Source organism: Numida meleagris, chromosome 14 (genome assembly GCF_002078875.1).
Source record: "Numida meleagris isolate 19003 breed g44 Domestic line chromosome 14, NumMel1.0, whole genome shotgun sequence".
Taxonomy (NCBI): Eukaryota; Metazoa; Chordata; class Aves; order Galliformes; family Numididae; genus Numida; species Numida meleagris.
Window position 1 is genome coordinate 1,596,837 of NC_034422.1, and position 16,226 is coordinate 1,613,062.

General features: G+C 40.3%; 1 protein-coding gene across 2 annotated transcripts in view; it reads left to right on the forward strand.

The window, feature by feature from the left end:
* LOC110406235 overlaps window positions 1-11,209 on the forward strand; it is a 31,599-nt gene extending 20,390 nt beyond the window's left edge. For both annotated transcript variants that reach the window (XM_021412455.1, XM_021412457.1), the window contains exons 3-7: window positions 2,460-2,511; window positions 2,612-2,714; window positions 3,938-4,101; window positions 7,843-8,088; window positions 8,595-11,209. In XM_021412455.1, coding sequence (XP_021268130.1) covers window positions 2,460-2,511; window positions 2,612-2,714; window positions 3,938-4,101; window positions 7,843-8,088; window positions 8,595-9,332 — 1,303 coding nt within the window. In that variant the 3' untranslated portion in view covers window positions 9,333-11,209. The remainder of the gene's footprint in view (window positions 1-2,459; window positions 2,512-2,611; window positions 2,715-3,937; window positions 4,102-7,842; window positions 8,089-8,594) is intronic.

The window sequence follows — 16,226 nt, forward strand, 5'->3', positions numbered from 1 at the left end:
CTAGCTTTGCCAGGATTAGAAATGGCCTGGGCCAAGCTTGGCACCTGCTGCCACTCCAATGCACCAAGTCGTCAGCAGTGTCTGCTCGGGCTCATTGCATTCAGCCAGGGCAAAGCTCTCTGGGGAAACTCCAAGTCTCTGCCACACTGAAGCTTTTGTTTTCTGTTTGGGGAGGAAATGAAAGCTTCAGTTGTTAGTTGGCCAATAATTCTAATTACTTTTGGCCATGAGGCCTGGCTCGAGCAATGGGGTATTTTTTATTTTCTTTCCCAAGCCTCAAGAACAAGAGACACGTCCACCTTATTTAATTTTAATCTCGTCCAATGCAGCCAGACTTTTGCTTGATGGCTGCAACCTGTGGACTGCAACTGCATTTTACATCTGCATTGCCTGCCAGTGACCTGTTTCCAATTACAACCCCTCTACACGTACAGCTATTTCCTCAAGTCGCTGTGTGCCGTTTCACTCTGTACAAGCCACCCTGCTAGGCATGGCCTGCAGCCTGATCTTCTCCTTCATGTAATGCTTTCCTAGAGGATTCTAGTCACTTCTGGGCTAAAAACAGTTTTTCTCTGCCATCTTCATGGTAGGCACAACTCAGAAGCCTCTACCTGTCTGTAGCTGTTCTCCACTTCTGTCCATCTATATGGGGGTAGTTTAGTTAGAAATGCAGATGGATAGAGAGGGCTGGGGAGCACAGGGCAATTTTTACAAAGCATTCAACAGACTTGAATATTTGCTTTACTTGGGAAGGATTAAGCAATTTTTGTTTTTAAATTGCACATTTTTTTAAATGAAGGAAACCAGAATATTTGTACACTGGGTGTTTCATATGCACGAGCTATACACTGATCTAAATCACTGCCCTCCTTGGTGGTCGGACCCTGCAGCATGCCATGGGAGACATAGTCCACCTGGAGAGAAAGCTAAAGAAAGTCCAAGAGCCCAAGTCCCACAAACTAGAGCATCTCTCCAGACACTGTGGCAGCAGTTCTGAGTAGAAGGAATCAAATCTCAAGTTGCCACCAGAAATTTTTTTGGGGTGAATCTAGTAAACTTTAGCCTTTATATGAGTTAGTTTCTGACAGTAAATCAAACTGTTCAGTGGAATCAATACCGGAACCATGATGATGGAAGAAAAATTTAAAAAGAGGACATTCCAAACAATTACCCTTTTCTATCCTTGTTTAAACTTTGAGAAGTACGGAACTCCTCTCTCCTACCCTTCTTCTACTGTACTTGCACTGTATTTCCTACTTGGCTTAATCTCGATTCTCCAATGAGGAAAGACCTCTTCTCCTTGGAAATTTCTCTGCTCCCTCTCCACCAACCCCTGAGTTAAGGAAGAGCCTTCCCTGCTTCAGCCCAGCCGATGAGCTCTTGCCTCCTACAGTAACAGCTATCCATCTGGATCCCTTCTGAATTAAATTCTGAAGTGCAAACTTGCTCTCCTCTTTCTGTAGTCTCCTCTGTATTCATTAGGAATAGTCTTGGAGAGACACATCAGGTTTTTTTTCCTCTCTCAATTCAACTGAGAGTCAATAATCATTTGTTAAGTCTTCCAATGATATGGTGAAACAATGAAACCCACCACGACCAAGGTGGAGCAGATGCTGGCCCCCAGGCAGACTTGCCAGGCAGCATGTCTTAGAAGAAGCAGTAATGAAAAAGTGCCTGAAAACATGAAATCTTGCCTTCAACACATCCCTTAGAAGGCACCACCACAAACTTTGTGTGGAAGAGGTTAACTGCCTTAAACCAGCCTCTCCAGCCATAGATAGGAGGGAAAAATAATAACACAGGTCACATAGCGCATTAACACTTGTTTGTTTTCTGCACTGTTGCATGAAGAACTGCTGCACACCAAAATATTCTTGCTTCAGTCATGATCATCTTCAGCTATTCTTCATGACATATTCACATCATATTCATCCAGTATGTAAATAACGCTTGTTGTTTCATGGTGTCATATTTATTAAAACTAAAAAAATAAAAAAAAGATGGAGAATAAGATTGTTTCCCTTCAGTCCAACAGGCACATTTAGCTGGTAATCATCTGCCATAGCCATTCTTGTTAACAAAATGGTCATGCAGATGAACATTTCATGTTCTCTGTTTGCTAAATACAATGCAGAGTGCAATATTGACTACAGACATGAAATACTCTGTATAAAAGGGTAAGAATGATGTCACTGCTCAGACCAAAGGAAAGATTTCAGTCCTGCTATTTAGTTACTGGTGTGAAAAAGCACATCAGTATGTGCTGTTCCCTATGGAGAGAAGGCTGGTAGGACTTTGAAGAGGTCTGAACTCTGTTCCCAGTTTTGTGGTGAGCATGGGAGGAAGACAGGTCCTTCTCTTCTTCAGCCGACTTCCCACTACATGAGCCAAGACCTTCCTTTCTCTGGGTCTAACTCACTCGTGGGCTTGTTGTTGTTGTTGCTGTCTCTCCTTTTCAGGCAGAGAACGTGCCCCAAAAGGAGCTCATCCAACGTATGCAGTGACCAGGAGGTTAGTGCTAATGGCTTCAGCAATTTCTGTTTCTCTCTTTCATATTGGCTGTTGCACTGTTTATCTGACAATGTTTACTGGGGCATGTTCTGAGTTGTAGAATGGGATCCAGAACTCCGCTGTTGATATCAATGAGCTCCAGCTCGTGGTGCCAAGTCGGGAGAATGAAAACAACAACCACTCTGTCAGCCGGGAGCAGGCGGGTAAGCGCGGCGCACCCCCGGGAGCAGGTCAGGGCACCCCGCGGCCCCGGCCTGCTAATCAGACCGTTTCTCCCCCACCCTCCTCCCATCTCGCTCATGCACAGCTGGAGAGCTACTTGACAGCAGAAAGGCTTTGTTGTGGGAATATCCCTTGCTGCTCTCCCCCCTCCCTGGGAGGGCAATTCCCCTGGCAGGGAGCACACGGGCACAGCTTCAGGACTCTGCCAGCAGAAGCCGTCATAGCACACAGCGTTGCAGAGACACTGGGTTAGCAAAGCTAACGTGTCCGCTTCAGGCTGCTACAACCGCAGCGTTTAATAATCCATAAATTGTGGATGGCTCATCTGCCCTGTGTCTAACCTTGCCTGGAAAAGGATGAGTTTTACAGCGCTTACATTGGCTTTGGACAAGTTTGACTGCTGGAGCTAACTTTCTGAAGGGCTTTTCGAGTGAGACAGCTTTAGATGTGTGTCTCCAAAACAAGAGCAGGAGTCCCCCAGCCAAGCTGCAGATAACATCATTTGTTGCAATTTTGAGTCATAACCAATGAATTCTATTAGCGCTCCTTTTGGGGGAAGGCCACCAAGGAGCCACTTCACTGTACATTGCTACACACCATCAGTTTCCCACTAAACCATCAGCTTTTAGACACAATTCTCACAGGGATATCTTCCTCAAAAGCTAATTACTTGCTGCCAAAGATCGTTGAGGAGATTGCAGCTAGGAGCCACAGATATTGCTCCCCTGGCCTGGACCAGAGGGGCAGGCCTTGGGAAGACAAGCAGGCGCATACACCTACAGCATATGGCTGTGGGAGCAGCATCGCCAGGGTTCAAGCAGAAAACGATTGCACTTCAGGGAAAAAGCTGAGCTCACCATTAACAGGAATGAGTAAATATGGATTTAAAAAAAAATTCTGATCTGCAGGAAAACCTTGTGCGTTTAGTATGGGGAATTTCAGTTTGGGTCTGTCTTTATCAAACAGCAGACCCACGGTAGTTCCTTTCTTCCCCTCACCTCCTGTCTTACTTTTAAAAGCTTGCAGGCTCAGGAGAGAAAACTGTTGGCCTGAGCTTAGTTCTGACTCTTGTGACAGCTCAAAGTGGCTCTAGTTTGTCTGGGGAGAGAGGGAAAGGCAAAGGAGGAGGAATTGTCAAGGAGGAGTTGAGAACAGACATTTTGGGCTCTCCTCAACTGTTTTTATATGGATTTTCTTTTCTCAGTCACTTCCTGCAGAGGCAGCACAGAACGGTCTCCTCAGGATACTGACCCAGATGTACCCTCTTCCACCTCTGCAGTGACCACCGAGACAGGAAGCGATGAAGTTTTTATTATTTCTGCTGGACCTGGAGCCAGTGGATTGAGCTTTACCACCTACAGAATACAGGTAGGAATGCTTGTGGGCATCTCTAGAACCATAGCAAGATGCACAATGTCCTTCTTAGACAGCACTTGTCACATTCCTTCACTTATGCTTGCTGCCTAGTTTGCAAGAGTAGTAGTGACTGAGCCAAGCAGTTCTCCCAACCACCAAGCAGAGCTGCTATGAAAACATGTGGGCTGTGATCCCTCAGCCAGCATCTTCCCAGCTTTGATAAGATCAGATCCAGAAGTTCACCTGGGATATTATAGGTGAGAATGCAGAGGCATGCCACCAAGCTGAAGCACCAGCCCTCAAGAAGTATCTGTTAATTGGCAAAGATGGTGTTCCATTAAAAATGATATGCAATTAAGAGCATTGCTTGTAACAACTGAAGGACACGGGACCAGACCCATTCCTGCACACCACTACCAAGTGGTAGGGATGTTCTTCAGCTCCTCAGTTTGTCATAAAGTTATGTCACTATCTCCCCAGCTCACATGAAGAATTAACATATATTCTAAAAACCTAACCCTTAAAGGGAAAGCACTGGTGCCCTTTCAAATAAACACATACAAACCTAGATCATTTTAGTAACCTTCCTTATTTTAGCTCTTTCCTCTTCACTCTTAATCACTTACTTAGAAATAGATGATAGGGGCCAGACCTGAGACTTCTGAGCTCTCTCTTTATCACAGACTAGCAACTATCAGTGTGAGTTCTTTCCAAGTCTACATTAAAACCTTTCCAGGTCAACACTGTCCAACATCCTCTCTCTTTTCCCACAAGAGGGGAAAGAACCAGTGTAAGGAACTTGCCTACCCCAAGGCAGTCCACATAATGCTTCTAATCACAGTTTACAGAGCAACAGCATTCTGTATCCCCGAAGTTGATTAGTAAGTTAGCCATGGAGGCGGGCTGATTAGAAATTTCCCTCACTGGTGCAGGGCATGTGCTGAACTCCTCCTTCAGTCAACCACACGGATTAACAGAAAAGAAGGAAAAGAACAGGGAAAACAGCTCTAGTGCCCTACCCGACTGAACCACATTGCCTTCTGAGGAGCAGGGCACACGCACTGTATCAGCACTACGATCAGGCACCCTTGAACCCCTCAACCTCTTGGTCCTCCTTTCCAGTGCAGAGAGCTTCACCTGGTGGCAACCACTTACAAATACAATTTAAGGACAAAGAGAATACCCATTTTCCTTCCTCTACCCCCTCACTAATCAGAAGGAAAAAGCTCTTAAAGCAAAACATTTCTATTATACCATGCCTTCCACAAGCAAGAATAGCAGATTTATGTGTATATATATACACACATAATATAGCGTTAAAACAATTCTAAGTGCATATAACCAAAGAATTAAAGTGATTCACCACTGTATTAACTCAGAAGGCTTTTCCTTCTTATTTATATCTTTTTTGCATACAAGGAGCCAGTACTAAACCCCCAAAAGGTGTAAAAAAACCAAACCAAACCAAACAAAAAAAAAAACAACCTGAGAAGGGTGAAGGACCACCTTTAGAAGCACTAGCTCTTTCAGCACAGCTGCAGACTTTCCTCTCTGAGGGGGGTGGAAATTGGGCCCAGCAAGCCACCTGCACACCTGCACTTAAGTGTGATCTTCAGACTACCTAGGTTAATTGAGGGTTACTAAATGTTAGATGTAAAAATGAGTTCTGTTCACAATTTAGTTTCCAGGTGTGTGAATTTTTAGGGTGTAAGATGCATCTGGCCACCCAGCTCCTGAGGTTTGTCCCTGAGCACTGCAGAAGGTGGGTACACAGCCCAGTGTCCGTAGGCCAGCACTGGGCAGGCAGGAGTTACCTGCTGCTTTCTTGGCAGCAGCCAAGAAGTAATCCTCACATGGAAAGAAGTGTGAAATCCCAAGTCTGTACAGCATAGCAAATAATGTCTTCAGATTCACCTCACCCAAATGCTCATTTAAAAAAAATGAACTACAAAGAGCCGCCATGAGGAGCTGCAGGGCCATGAGGCCTCCCCTCAGCCCCACTGCTCCAGCCGAACAAGTGGAGGGGCCCCAGGCACTCCCCACACGCCTTGCCCTCAGACTTCCCACAGCTTCATAGCCCTCCTTTGGACATTCTCCATTAGTTATAGGTCCTATTTGTTTTAAAGTATCACTCAGTCTTTGGCTAGGTTATTACTATGATCTGAATTCTATCCAGACAAATGTCAGATGAATAGGTTTTGGTTAAAGAATAAGAGAATATTTAAGAGATGTTTTTTGGTAAAAGATTTTTTAAAATCTAGAAAATACGTTATTAACCTCAGTAGCTGCTCCCAGTGCATCTGTCTCAAAACCATCAAAATAATAAACCCTAAGAACCAGGAGAAGACAGCTGGATTATTATACATTTATGAAGAACGTTACTTTAATCAAATCTGAGACTAAGAACTTAATATTGAAACAAATTTATCCAGAGCCTGAATAGAACCTCTGCTAGCTTCCTACAGAGAAGCTCATTTCTCGCCTCTCTGCCCACCCTTTTCCAACATGACACTGTAAGGAAATAGTTTCTATGATTTGTGGAAACTTGGGAGATTTTGTTTATCAGAAATAACAAGTGACAAGCTCTTGGTCTCTCGGGCCTTTTAAATCCAGGACACTGTAGGATTTATTTCAGACTCTCTTTAAGAAATATGTAAACTCTGGGAATGTGGATTTTGCATTCTTCTCATGACAGCCGTATTCGCACAGCTGAAAATTAAAAATACATGCAGAGTTATGTAACGAGGGGCTTATATTAACAACAGGTGAAGCATTAGCAAGCACAGAAGGAGATTCACAGGACAGTGAGGCATTCTTTAACTTTTCTGCTTCTAAAACCACATACATATTAAGAAGAAAAATTGTGATTTTAAATTCAGTGTAGGAACATATAAAGTAAGTATGCATATGGGATCCTTACAAGCTGGCCATATTTCATTCCTATGTCAGAGCAATTCTCCTCATACATAGAGCTGGTAAGAATGGTTTCATGTGCTCAGCTTTCAACGATGCCAATTTTACACCTGTCTAGACATCTTATGCTCCTGCTAAAGCATGTTTTCCACCTGAAAAAACATTTCTTATGTGAACTGAAAATCCCCTTGGCTCCACTCTGGGCCTTGTGTCTCTCGTTCCTTTTATCACAGACACTGAGGACAGATTACTGCCTTTTTTAAAATTTATTTATTATTATTCCTTTAGTTCTTCCCAAACTAAGACTAAAGAGCACCACTTACTTCAGTCTTTCTTCCTGAATCATACATTTTTTAGATTTCTAAGTCTCTTGTTTTTTTTGCTTCCGGATTTCTTTCAGTGGGCCTCATTCCCTGGCCCTGGGGTTTTGTTTCCCTATAGAGATGCAGCTGGAACCTTCCAAGAGCTGAGCAGAGAGGAGGAATTATGTTTTGCACAGTGAAGTTTAGTACTGTAATCTGTCAAATGTATCCAATATAATGAAGCTCTAGTTATTTGATATATGCAGTTAGTGGTAGGATTCTGTTTCTTACGTAAGTGGAATTTCCCAGTTCAATGTAAAACATGAAATTGAAGAAGCAAGGTAAAACCAGCGTCCAGGGAAGCCACCGACTCCAAGGCAGCATGTTGAAAGAGAAACAGAAGTTGCATTCCTGGGCCTTGTCTTGAGAAACGAACCACTGAAGAAATTGGTCGCTTCCATTAGAGGCTACTTTTTAAAGTGTTTTTAAAGCCTTTTGGCAAAAGACATTGAAAACAATATTTATTTACTATTTTCAGGACAAAAATCTAAAAAGAAGCGTCACAAGCCCAGGCTCTGTGTCTGACTGGATGACTTCTGGTCACATGGCTGCAGGAACAGATACTGTTGAGAAGAGGAATGTCCAGATGGAAAATCATTATCCCAGACAACGCACATGGAGTGCCCGCACTTTCCATGATTTCCTGGCTCCAATACCACAGCTACAAAAAAAATGGTGTAGTTGGAGCACCAATAGTCCCTTCACAAAGCTGGTTGACAACAGTGTAAGTCTTGCTAGGAGAAGACCATGGAGCGGTCAGTGCCCCTGCTTTGCTCCTCTAATCTGCGGGTGCAATGCACATCTTGGCCCATCTTGCTTGGAGTACTGGAAATTCTTTTGCCTAACTATATTGTAATTTATTCAGGCCTTCCTGAAGTGCTAAGAAGCTGCATTCATTCAGTTGTCTAACATATTCTTTCTTTCCCTGGTTATACCTTAAATTTGACATGTTACAGTGCACAGCAAGGAATCTGTAGGTGTAGGGAAGTATATCTAGGTCTCACTGACCATTGTCATCAAACCAACAGAGCTTGTTACAAAGCTAATAGAGGATGTTCCTTGTTTTCTATGGTAATAACAGGTAATTCTATGGTAATTTTCTGCAAAAGAAAATATCTTACCTGTGCCACAACAGGAATTTTAACTTTTAGTTAGTTCCCTGGGGATCAATGTTTCTTAAGACAGTTGCTTTTCAAAGCACGTCTACTAATTTATTATTATTTTGTACAGGGTTTTCCTGCAGCTGCAAGAACCCAAGGTGTTCCAACCAGAAAGGTGATTTCAGCCACTGAGATAGAGAGAGCTTCAGAGACCGTTTACTCTGATTCATCTGTCAGCAATGCCTCATACCCCCTCACTCTATCTGGACAAAGGCAGCGGAAGCTAAGCTCCTGCAGCTTGAAGAAATCCAGGTTTGGAAATCCTTACTTTGGATTTTTAGCTGGCTCCCCTGACAGCAAACGCATGAGGTCCTTGGATCCCTCAAGACATCTAGGGGCAGCATCTCCAGTTAACAGCCAAAGCTCCAAGAGTACTACAGAGAGCTCCAACCCCTTGAAAATCAACTTGGCCAGTGCTTCAAAAATAAAGGACCTTGGGGGAGAAACAGATAAAAACAAACCAGTTTTTGTCATTTCTGAAGAAGGAGATGATCAGCAGCCTCTGGTCCTAGCTGAACATCTTAGTCAATGTGGAGATCATCTGTCTGAACAAAATGCTGTGTACGCACCAGCAGTGCCAGATAAACAGCCAGTGGTTCTGACTGTTGAGGGTAACAGTTCTGCCAGTTTAATGTCAAATCTTCCATTTTGGGCAAAATCTCCTGGTTTATACAAAGGTCAGGTGAAGGTCCCTAACTCTTCCAGGGACCAGCAGAGCTTATCAGTTGTAGATGCTAATACTAGTGAGACCTCACAGAACTTTGATACCCTAGCTGCTCCTACACTATGTCAAGCTTCAGTCCAGTGACACTCTCAGAAAGACCGAACCACCGGTTCACAAAAAGAGAGGCAACAGGCACATGAGCAGAGTGGAAGCAGTGCCAAACAGTTGTGTGGCAGCTATACAAGGACGCAACTTTGTTAAGAGTGGTCTTTGCCTCACCACTGGGATTACAGCTATACGTACCACAGAACAGCACAAATATCACCTTCCCTTTTGCTCATTAACCTCAAACCTATTCATCTGCATGGACTTTTGATATGCTTTATTCATGAAAGAATCTGAAAAGGTATTTCACACTGCAGGAAATCTTTTCTGGAATGAAATGTGAAAGTCATCTGAGATGGTTACACCATGGTTTATATCTGAAATGTAAATCAGTCCGCTGTCACTGTGGTACCACTTGAGTCTTTCTGTTAGAAGCTATGAGTTAAATTGTGCCCGTAGGTGTGCAACTACAAGTAAGAATTCATCATGCACGTTTGCATACTGTTTTGTAAACAATTCTACACATTTCACAACTTCTGTACTCTAGCACAACGTTTACCAACCATTAACATCTCTAATATTAGAAATCATGATTATCTCATATACTAACTCATTAAAGAAGAGTGCAGATGAGCTGCGCAAAACTATACTGGATGCTAATTCTATTGAAGTCTGACCTAGCTTTATTTTTGTTAGATGTCTACATAAGCTTACAATGCCTCAGTCCGCTACATTTTTAAGCAACTCCTCCTGGCAACAGGAACATGTGTACAAAAACAATGAAATACTCATTAGGAATAGTCTTCAGCATCCGACACTTGGATATTTGCAGCTGCTCTGATCCTGTATCCACCAACTATTTATTACTGGTAACGCACACTGACTAGAGAACTATTTCCCCTCCTTTAGCAGGCAAGACTTAAAAGGCAAAATTTAAGTGTGGCAAACTTTGAGTGCTCACTTTCTTTTGAAAATAAGTAGCCGTGCCACTCTGATTACAAATCCAGGGCATTCAGTGGAACACTGAACCAAAGGGAAGCTTGCTTGTGCTACTGCCTTTAATAATCCCATCACTGTTTTCATTACTTTTTGGTGATATTTTCCTGTCTTCACAAGAGAATCATGCATATTCAACTCAAAACTTAGAATTATTTTCCTTTAAAAAAAAAAAAAAAAGAAGGAAAGAAATTCCCTAGGAAGCTGTATTTTACAGCTGACATAGGATATTATTTTAAAGCAAATTATATTATAGAACAAGTGCCAGGAAGAAATCTCCCATACAAGTCTCCTGTATTAGCTACAGTGCGTGATGAGTTATCTTCATCCTTCTATGTTAAAGCATTTAAGTCTGATTCCTGGAATATTTAACTGAATTATTTATGATTTCACCTGCTATTACAGCTTCCATCTGCCACCTATTAATGTCTGAGATATGCAACACAAGATTGTAGGTTTTGCCTAATATTTTGTGTGTGTCTACACAGACATAAGCCTTGCATCTAGTAACAGTGGAAGCAGAAACATATGCCTTGTAGCAGTTGACTCAAAAACGAACAGCAGACAAATCTCAGCATTTATTACTACCAGACTGTGTTGAATAGTTTTGAAGCATCAAAGTCTGCCTCTAAGTTCTTTGTTTTGTTTTTAAATTAATGTAACATAATTCAGAGGAATGAATTAATATATTTATGACAAAAAGATATTTAGAAGCCTGCAGTATTCTAATGATTTCCGCTATGTTAAATTCATACACACTGTAAATCAGAGTCAATGCTATGTTACTTATTACATTTCTAGAGATTGAAGTACTAAAATCTACTTTGGACCAGTAATTGTGTTCAGTTATTGACAATACCTACATGTGATGGGATGGGGAAAAAGTGGCTTTTTTCAATAAAAGTATGTTTAACTATTAATTTCTGCAATGTAATGACAGTTTATTTTACTAAGTTGCATAGATGCTGCCCCAGAGCACCAGGATGTGTCATGACACACACCAGTGCCACTACCTGCAGCATTCAGTTAAACACCCAAGCTTTAGAGTGTGGTTTTCTTCTCAATAACTTAGCTAATGAGGTCGTTGTTTACACTGACTTTCTCTACTACAGATCTTTGTAACAAAGAGCAGACATCCAAACGTGCTGCTAGAGGATGGTTTCTGTGAGAACTTGGGTTTCCTTTCACATACCTCTTAACATTGGGTAGCACTTGTCACTGTCTGCTGTAGCAATACATAGCCAGTTATGAGACACTACACTGGATATCACTTGATCAACAAGGACTGCATATATGGCGAGAGGTCCTCCTCTTGAATAGTACGCAATATTGAGCAACTGCTGCTTATTCTCAGAACAGATACAGCTGACATACTAAAGTATTCAGAGATGACATTTCATGCCACTGAAAGACAGTGAAGCCTAATGACTGACTGGTGCACGCTGCAGATGCACAGAAGACCAACCCCTCCCTCCGGGTCAACCACGAACAGCCAGGAGCACAGCATATGGGAGACTTAAGCTTAAATTCCTGACTTGCCTTTTGAAGTTTCTATTTTATTTATTTATTTATTTTAAGACAGACTACTAAAATTCACTGCTAAAGATGTCAGTATCTTTTGTTTTGTACCTTCAAAGAACTTGAAAGAGATTTTCCTCCATTTTGAAATTCTTCACAACTTGAAAACGGAAGCTCTGAGTGCTATAGTAGTCCCACCTGTAAATACCAACTAGGATTAGTTCTTAAAAAGAAATACTACTATGGCATTTGTTCCTGACAGCTATATTATTTTAAGAGATATGTCACAATCTTTCCATGATAGAAAACCCCATAGCTCATGGACTCTGGATTCAGTTTTATCTTTGTGGTAATACAGTCACTTTACTGTGCTCTTTTGCATACTGTAACTAAGCAGCAAATGGGATAAGCATGCTAAACACTCGCTGAAGAGGAGGAAAGTTTCAATCACAATTGCATGGGTAAAATGTCTGAAAATGTTATAAGATCTAACAAAAAGGAGCACTTTTTCAGTAAAACTGGATTTGAATCATGTATGCTATTTAAAAAATATAATTATTCTGAAATATGCTGGGCACTCCCTTCAGTGTGTTACGTAGATTGAATAGGACATTATAAAAGAAACAAAACAAGACTGGGGGCATTCCTTGCTTATTTCATTGTTGGATACAGAGCTTCAAAATAAAAGCTTGAAGCTATTCAAACTGACAAGAATCCTGTGTGCTAGGTTTCTTACTGTCAGGTAGTTTAAATGGTTGAGCACAGAGGCTGGATGGGAAAACAACCAGAATAATTTAAACATGCAAATGCATCCTAAGTTTTAGGATACAGAATAACAATCAGCAAGTTTGGTTAAAGCAGAGTATTGTCTTTGGTTTAGGTAGCAGCTAAACTACTGGCACTATGTAGATTAGAGGGGGAAAAACCATTCATAATTTGTTTACAGAAACATGAAGTTTCTTTTCAGAAATTAACTTTTTCTTTAAGAGCAGTTGGTTACAAAACATCTTACTCCTAACTGTGCAGTCTTCTCCCCCCTCCATGAGACGGGTACATGAGTCTTAACTAAACACATTGGATTCAACTATTCCATACAGTCAACTACCAGATCTTATTCTAAATAATTAAAGATTAATTTGGATTGCAAGGAAAAAATGCAAGTCGTAAGCCAACACTTACCTAACGAAAGCAAGCAACTGAAACTCAGTAGGACTGAAAAGAATACCCAACAGAGACCAAATATAGCTTCAACGTATATTCATGGTCTGTCTAGAAATGTCTTTGATGTTAAACCTCATACGGCACACTTAGCATTTTTTATAATTCATTTCCTATGGAAACTAATGAGCTTAAGGGTGAAATTACCTCATTGAAAGTCAAAATGGTGAAGTGCGAAGAAAAGAAGAATGACCTGAAAAGCAGATTTAGAAGCAATCTTTGCATATTAAGCATTGCTATGGGAAATAGTATAATTAGTTTCTTCAGAAGTTATTCCTCGGAATTGTGTAAGTGGTATTTGAGTTCCAAACATCCTGCAGAAATAAAGTTAGATAAAATAGTTGGAAAAACCGCAAAATCCCCACACATTCTTTTAAAACCAAGAGCTCCTTCTCCTAACTTCCAGTAACATGACCACCAGTGGCTTATTTTTAGAGCAGACTGTACAAAAATAAAGCCCCCTCCCAACAGAATTTTGTAAAAGGCCATTAAAAAAAAAATCAGAGCATAATTTAGAATGGAGCATTTCTCTTCTCAAATTCTTTACTCTTTCTTGAATCACTTATTTCCTTAAACTCTTGCTGTAGGCTAAGCCATCTGTACTACACAGTTCTACTAAAAGTTAAAAATGGATGTAAAACGGGTGTATTTTGTTTGCAAGATGAATGAGCTAATGACTGAGCTCTGACAGAACTGCTAGGGCATTAAGTAGAAAAATCAACAGCTTCCTCAAACTAATTTAGTTACAAGTAATTTGGTGACATATTGAAGTATAAAACACTTTAATCCATTGATATTAATGCAAGACAAGCCAAAACTATTATGAGTTCTAAGGTCTATCAGTTTGTTCTATGGCATACAGAACAATATGACATTTTCACTTTTGTATTACTGAACCTCAAGTTTTAATCTCTTACATTTAGTCTAAAGAATAAATGACAGCTGGCTTAAGAACAGCAGTTTAGATAAGACTACAACAGTGAAAGATATCCTGCTTCAATTGCAGGAACGACAGCAGTGCAAAAAATCCTGGAATGCTAAGCTGCAATTTGAAGTTTAACTGCTCCAGCCTCACAGTCTGCTGCATCAGACAGAACGAGGGTACAGGGAAGTCTTACTTCCTCAGCAAGGAAAAAATTCTAAGAAAAGTACTATTAATAGTAGTTATTTGAAATCTTATCATTTATACAAATTAGATAATGGAAAATACCGAAGGTATAAAGATTAACCCAATATGACATTTTCTCTACACTGCTGTTAAATGAGTTGCATTATGTAATGCTGTCACTTCAGCCTCTACAGTATCATAGGAATTTCAGTTGTACCCATTTAAAAAAAAAAGTGAACTTGCTTTTACTAACATTGAGGTATTGTTTTTAAACAGGTATTATTCGTTATAAATCCTGCAGGTAAACTCACGATCCTTTATGAAACAGTGTGACATTTGTGATAAAGTTTGGGAGAGTTTCTGTGAAGGACAAAAAAAGATCTTATGTTCAGTTTCTACAAGTTCAAGGATGGTATTTCACTGTAAAATTTCAACATTCAAATAACTGATAGCTTCATCAATTGTGAGAAAAAGTGACATAAATCCATGCCAGTGGTGAGAGAACGTGCCACAAAAGAAACAGATTACTCCAGTGATTTAAGTTTTTTTTTTTTTTTAATTAATAACTTTTTAGTTCAGGAAAAAAAAAACCAAAGAGAACTGGAAGAACTACGCTCCACCTTCTTTATAAAAGAACTCTCCCAAAGAGACTATATACTTTATTCACCACTATGTTAACCCTATCATAATCACCGTGGCTTTCACAGCATCTATTCTACCACATTTCAAGCTCAGCTTCCAAATATCTCTTATAAAGAAGGTGGGGGTGTGCTTTAGACAGGTTAAAAAATATGCTGCACCTTTACAGTATTTAAACAATTACACCAAGCATAGTTCATACATTGATCACGTTAACTATCATCTGGTAACCATACATTTAAAAAGGTCTAATGTATAGAGTATGTAATACCCATGAAAGATACTCTTACTTACATAAGAGCATATGAAGATCAGGATTTATTCACCCTCCCCATCTGCAAGTTAGTTTCTCATCTCGTCCTGGTACAATATAAATGACAAAAGAATCCCTTCATTCCATTGCACTACCGCAACCCTATATGCATAGAAAGGCAGATCAATTATCTGTAACAGCAAAAAAAGAGTTTTTTGAAAGAACTTTGAAGAACCTCTACTGCACAGGTAGTTCAGATGTTAAGTACGTCAGTTCACTTTCTTTTTCAGGATTTTTTTTTTGTCACATAATATATCCTTATACAAACATAACTTCAGTAAGTGCAAGCGAGGTTGTACATAGGACTGCAGACATTATTTTTGACCAAAAAAACCCAACTCAGCACAAGAGGCTTGAACACTAGCACAGTGACAAGTCTATGCTGAAAGCCCATCTGGGTTGTGGGAAGTGGTGAATGAGAACGCAAAGCACATTTCTGCATATTATGTGCAAAGGCTTGATCTCCACAACTGCACTCACTTTGCTACATGCACAGCCAGAGATGAAAAATGAGATAAAAACAGCTGGGAATGGTTGTCCTGAGAAGATAACAATAACCATTAAAAAAATCTAAACATAAAATACAAATACAGAAGCAACAGAACATTGTTAATAATACTAAAAGACAGAAACGCAATGTTGTTAAAAAGTTTCAAGTATTATTCCAGATCCAATTTCAATCCTACTCACAGGAGAAAATGCCCAGAGATTAGGAAGAGAAGTCCACACGAAAGTGTATTTTTAATAGCATATAGGCATGGTCAGCAGACCCATCCTTGCGGCAGCTATTTTAAAAAATAAAAATCTAAACATAAATGCATAATTTTAATTAGCATTCATATTAAGATGTGCATTACTGGAAATAGTTTAACTCACTGACACCAGTAGACACGATGTGCTGCATCATTTGTGCTCCGTTATAACACAAGATAGCCGTGTACACTTTTTAATATTGAAGTACAAATCCTACTCACAAAATAAGGCATACTTAAAAACAACATGGCATCTACAGAGGTAACGTGGTATGCTTTCTTCTCATTCTGTTTCACTCTAAGTACAATGAAAGAGAGAAATTGGTCCCAGTTGAGCTTTGTGAGCATTAACTCCCAAATTACTCTGAAACAGATTAAATCATATTAAC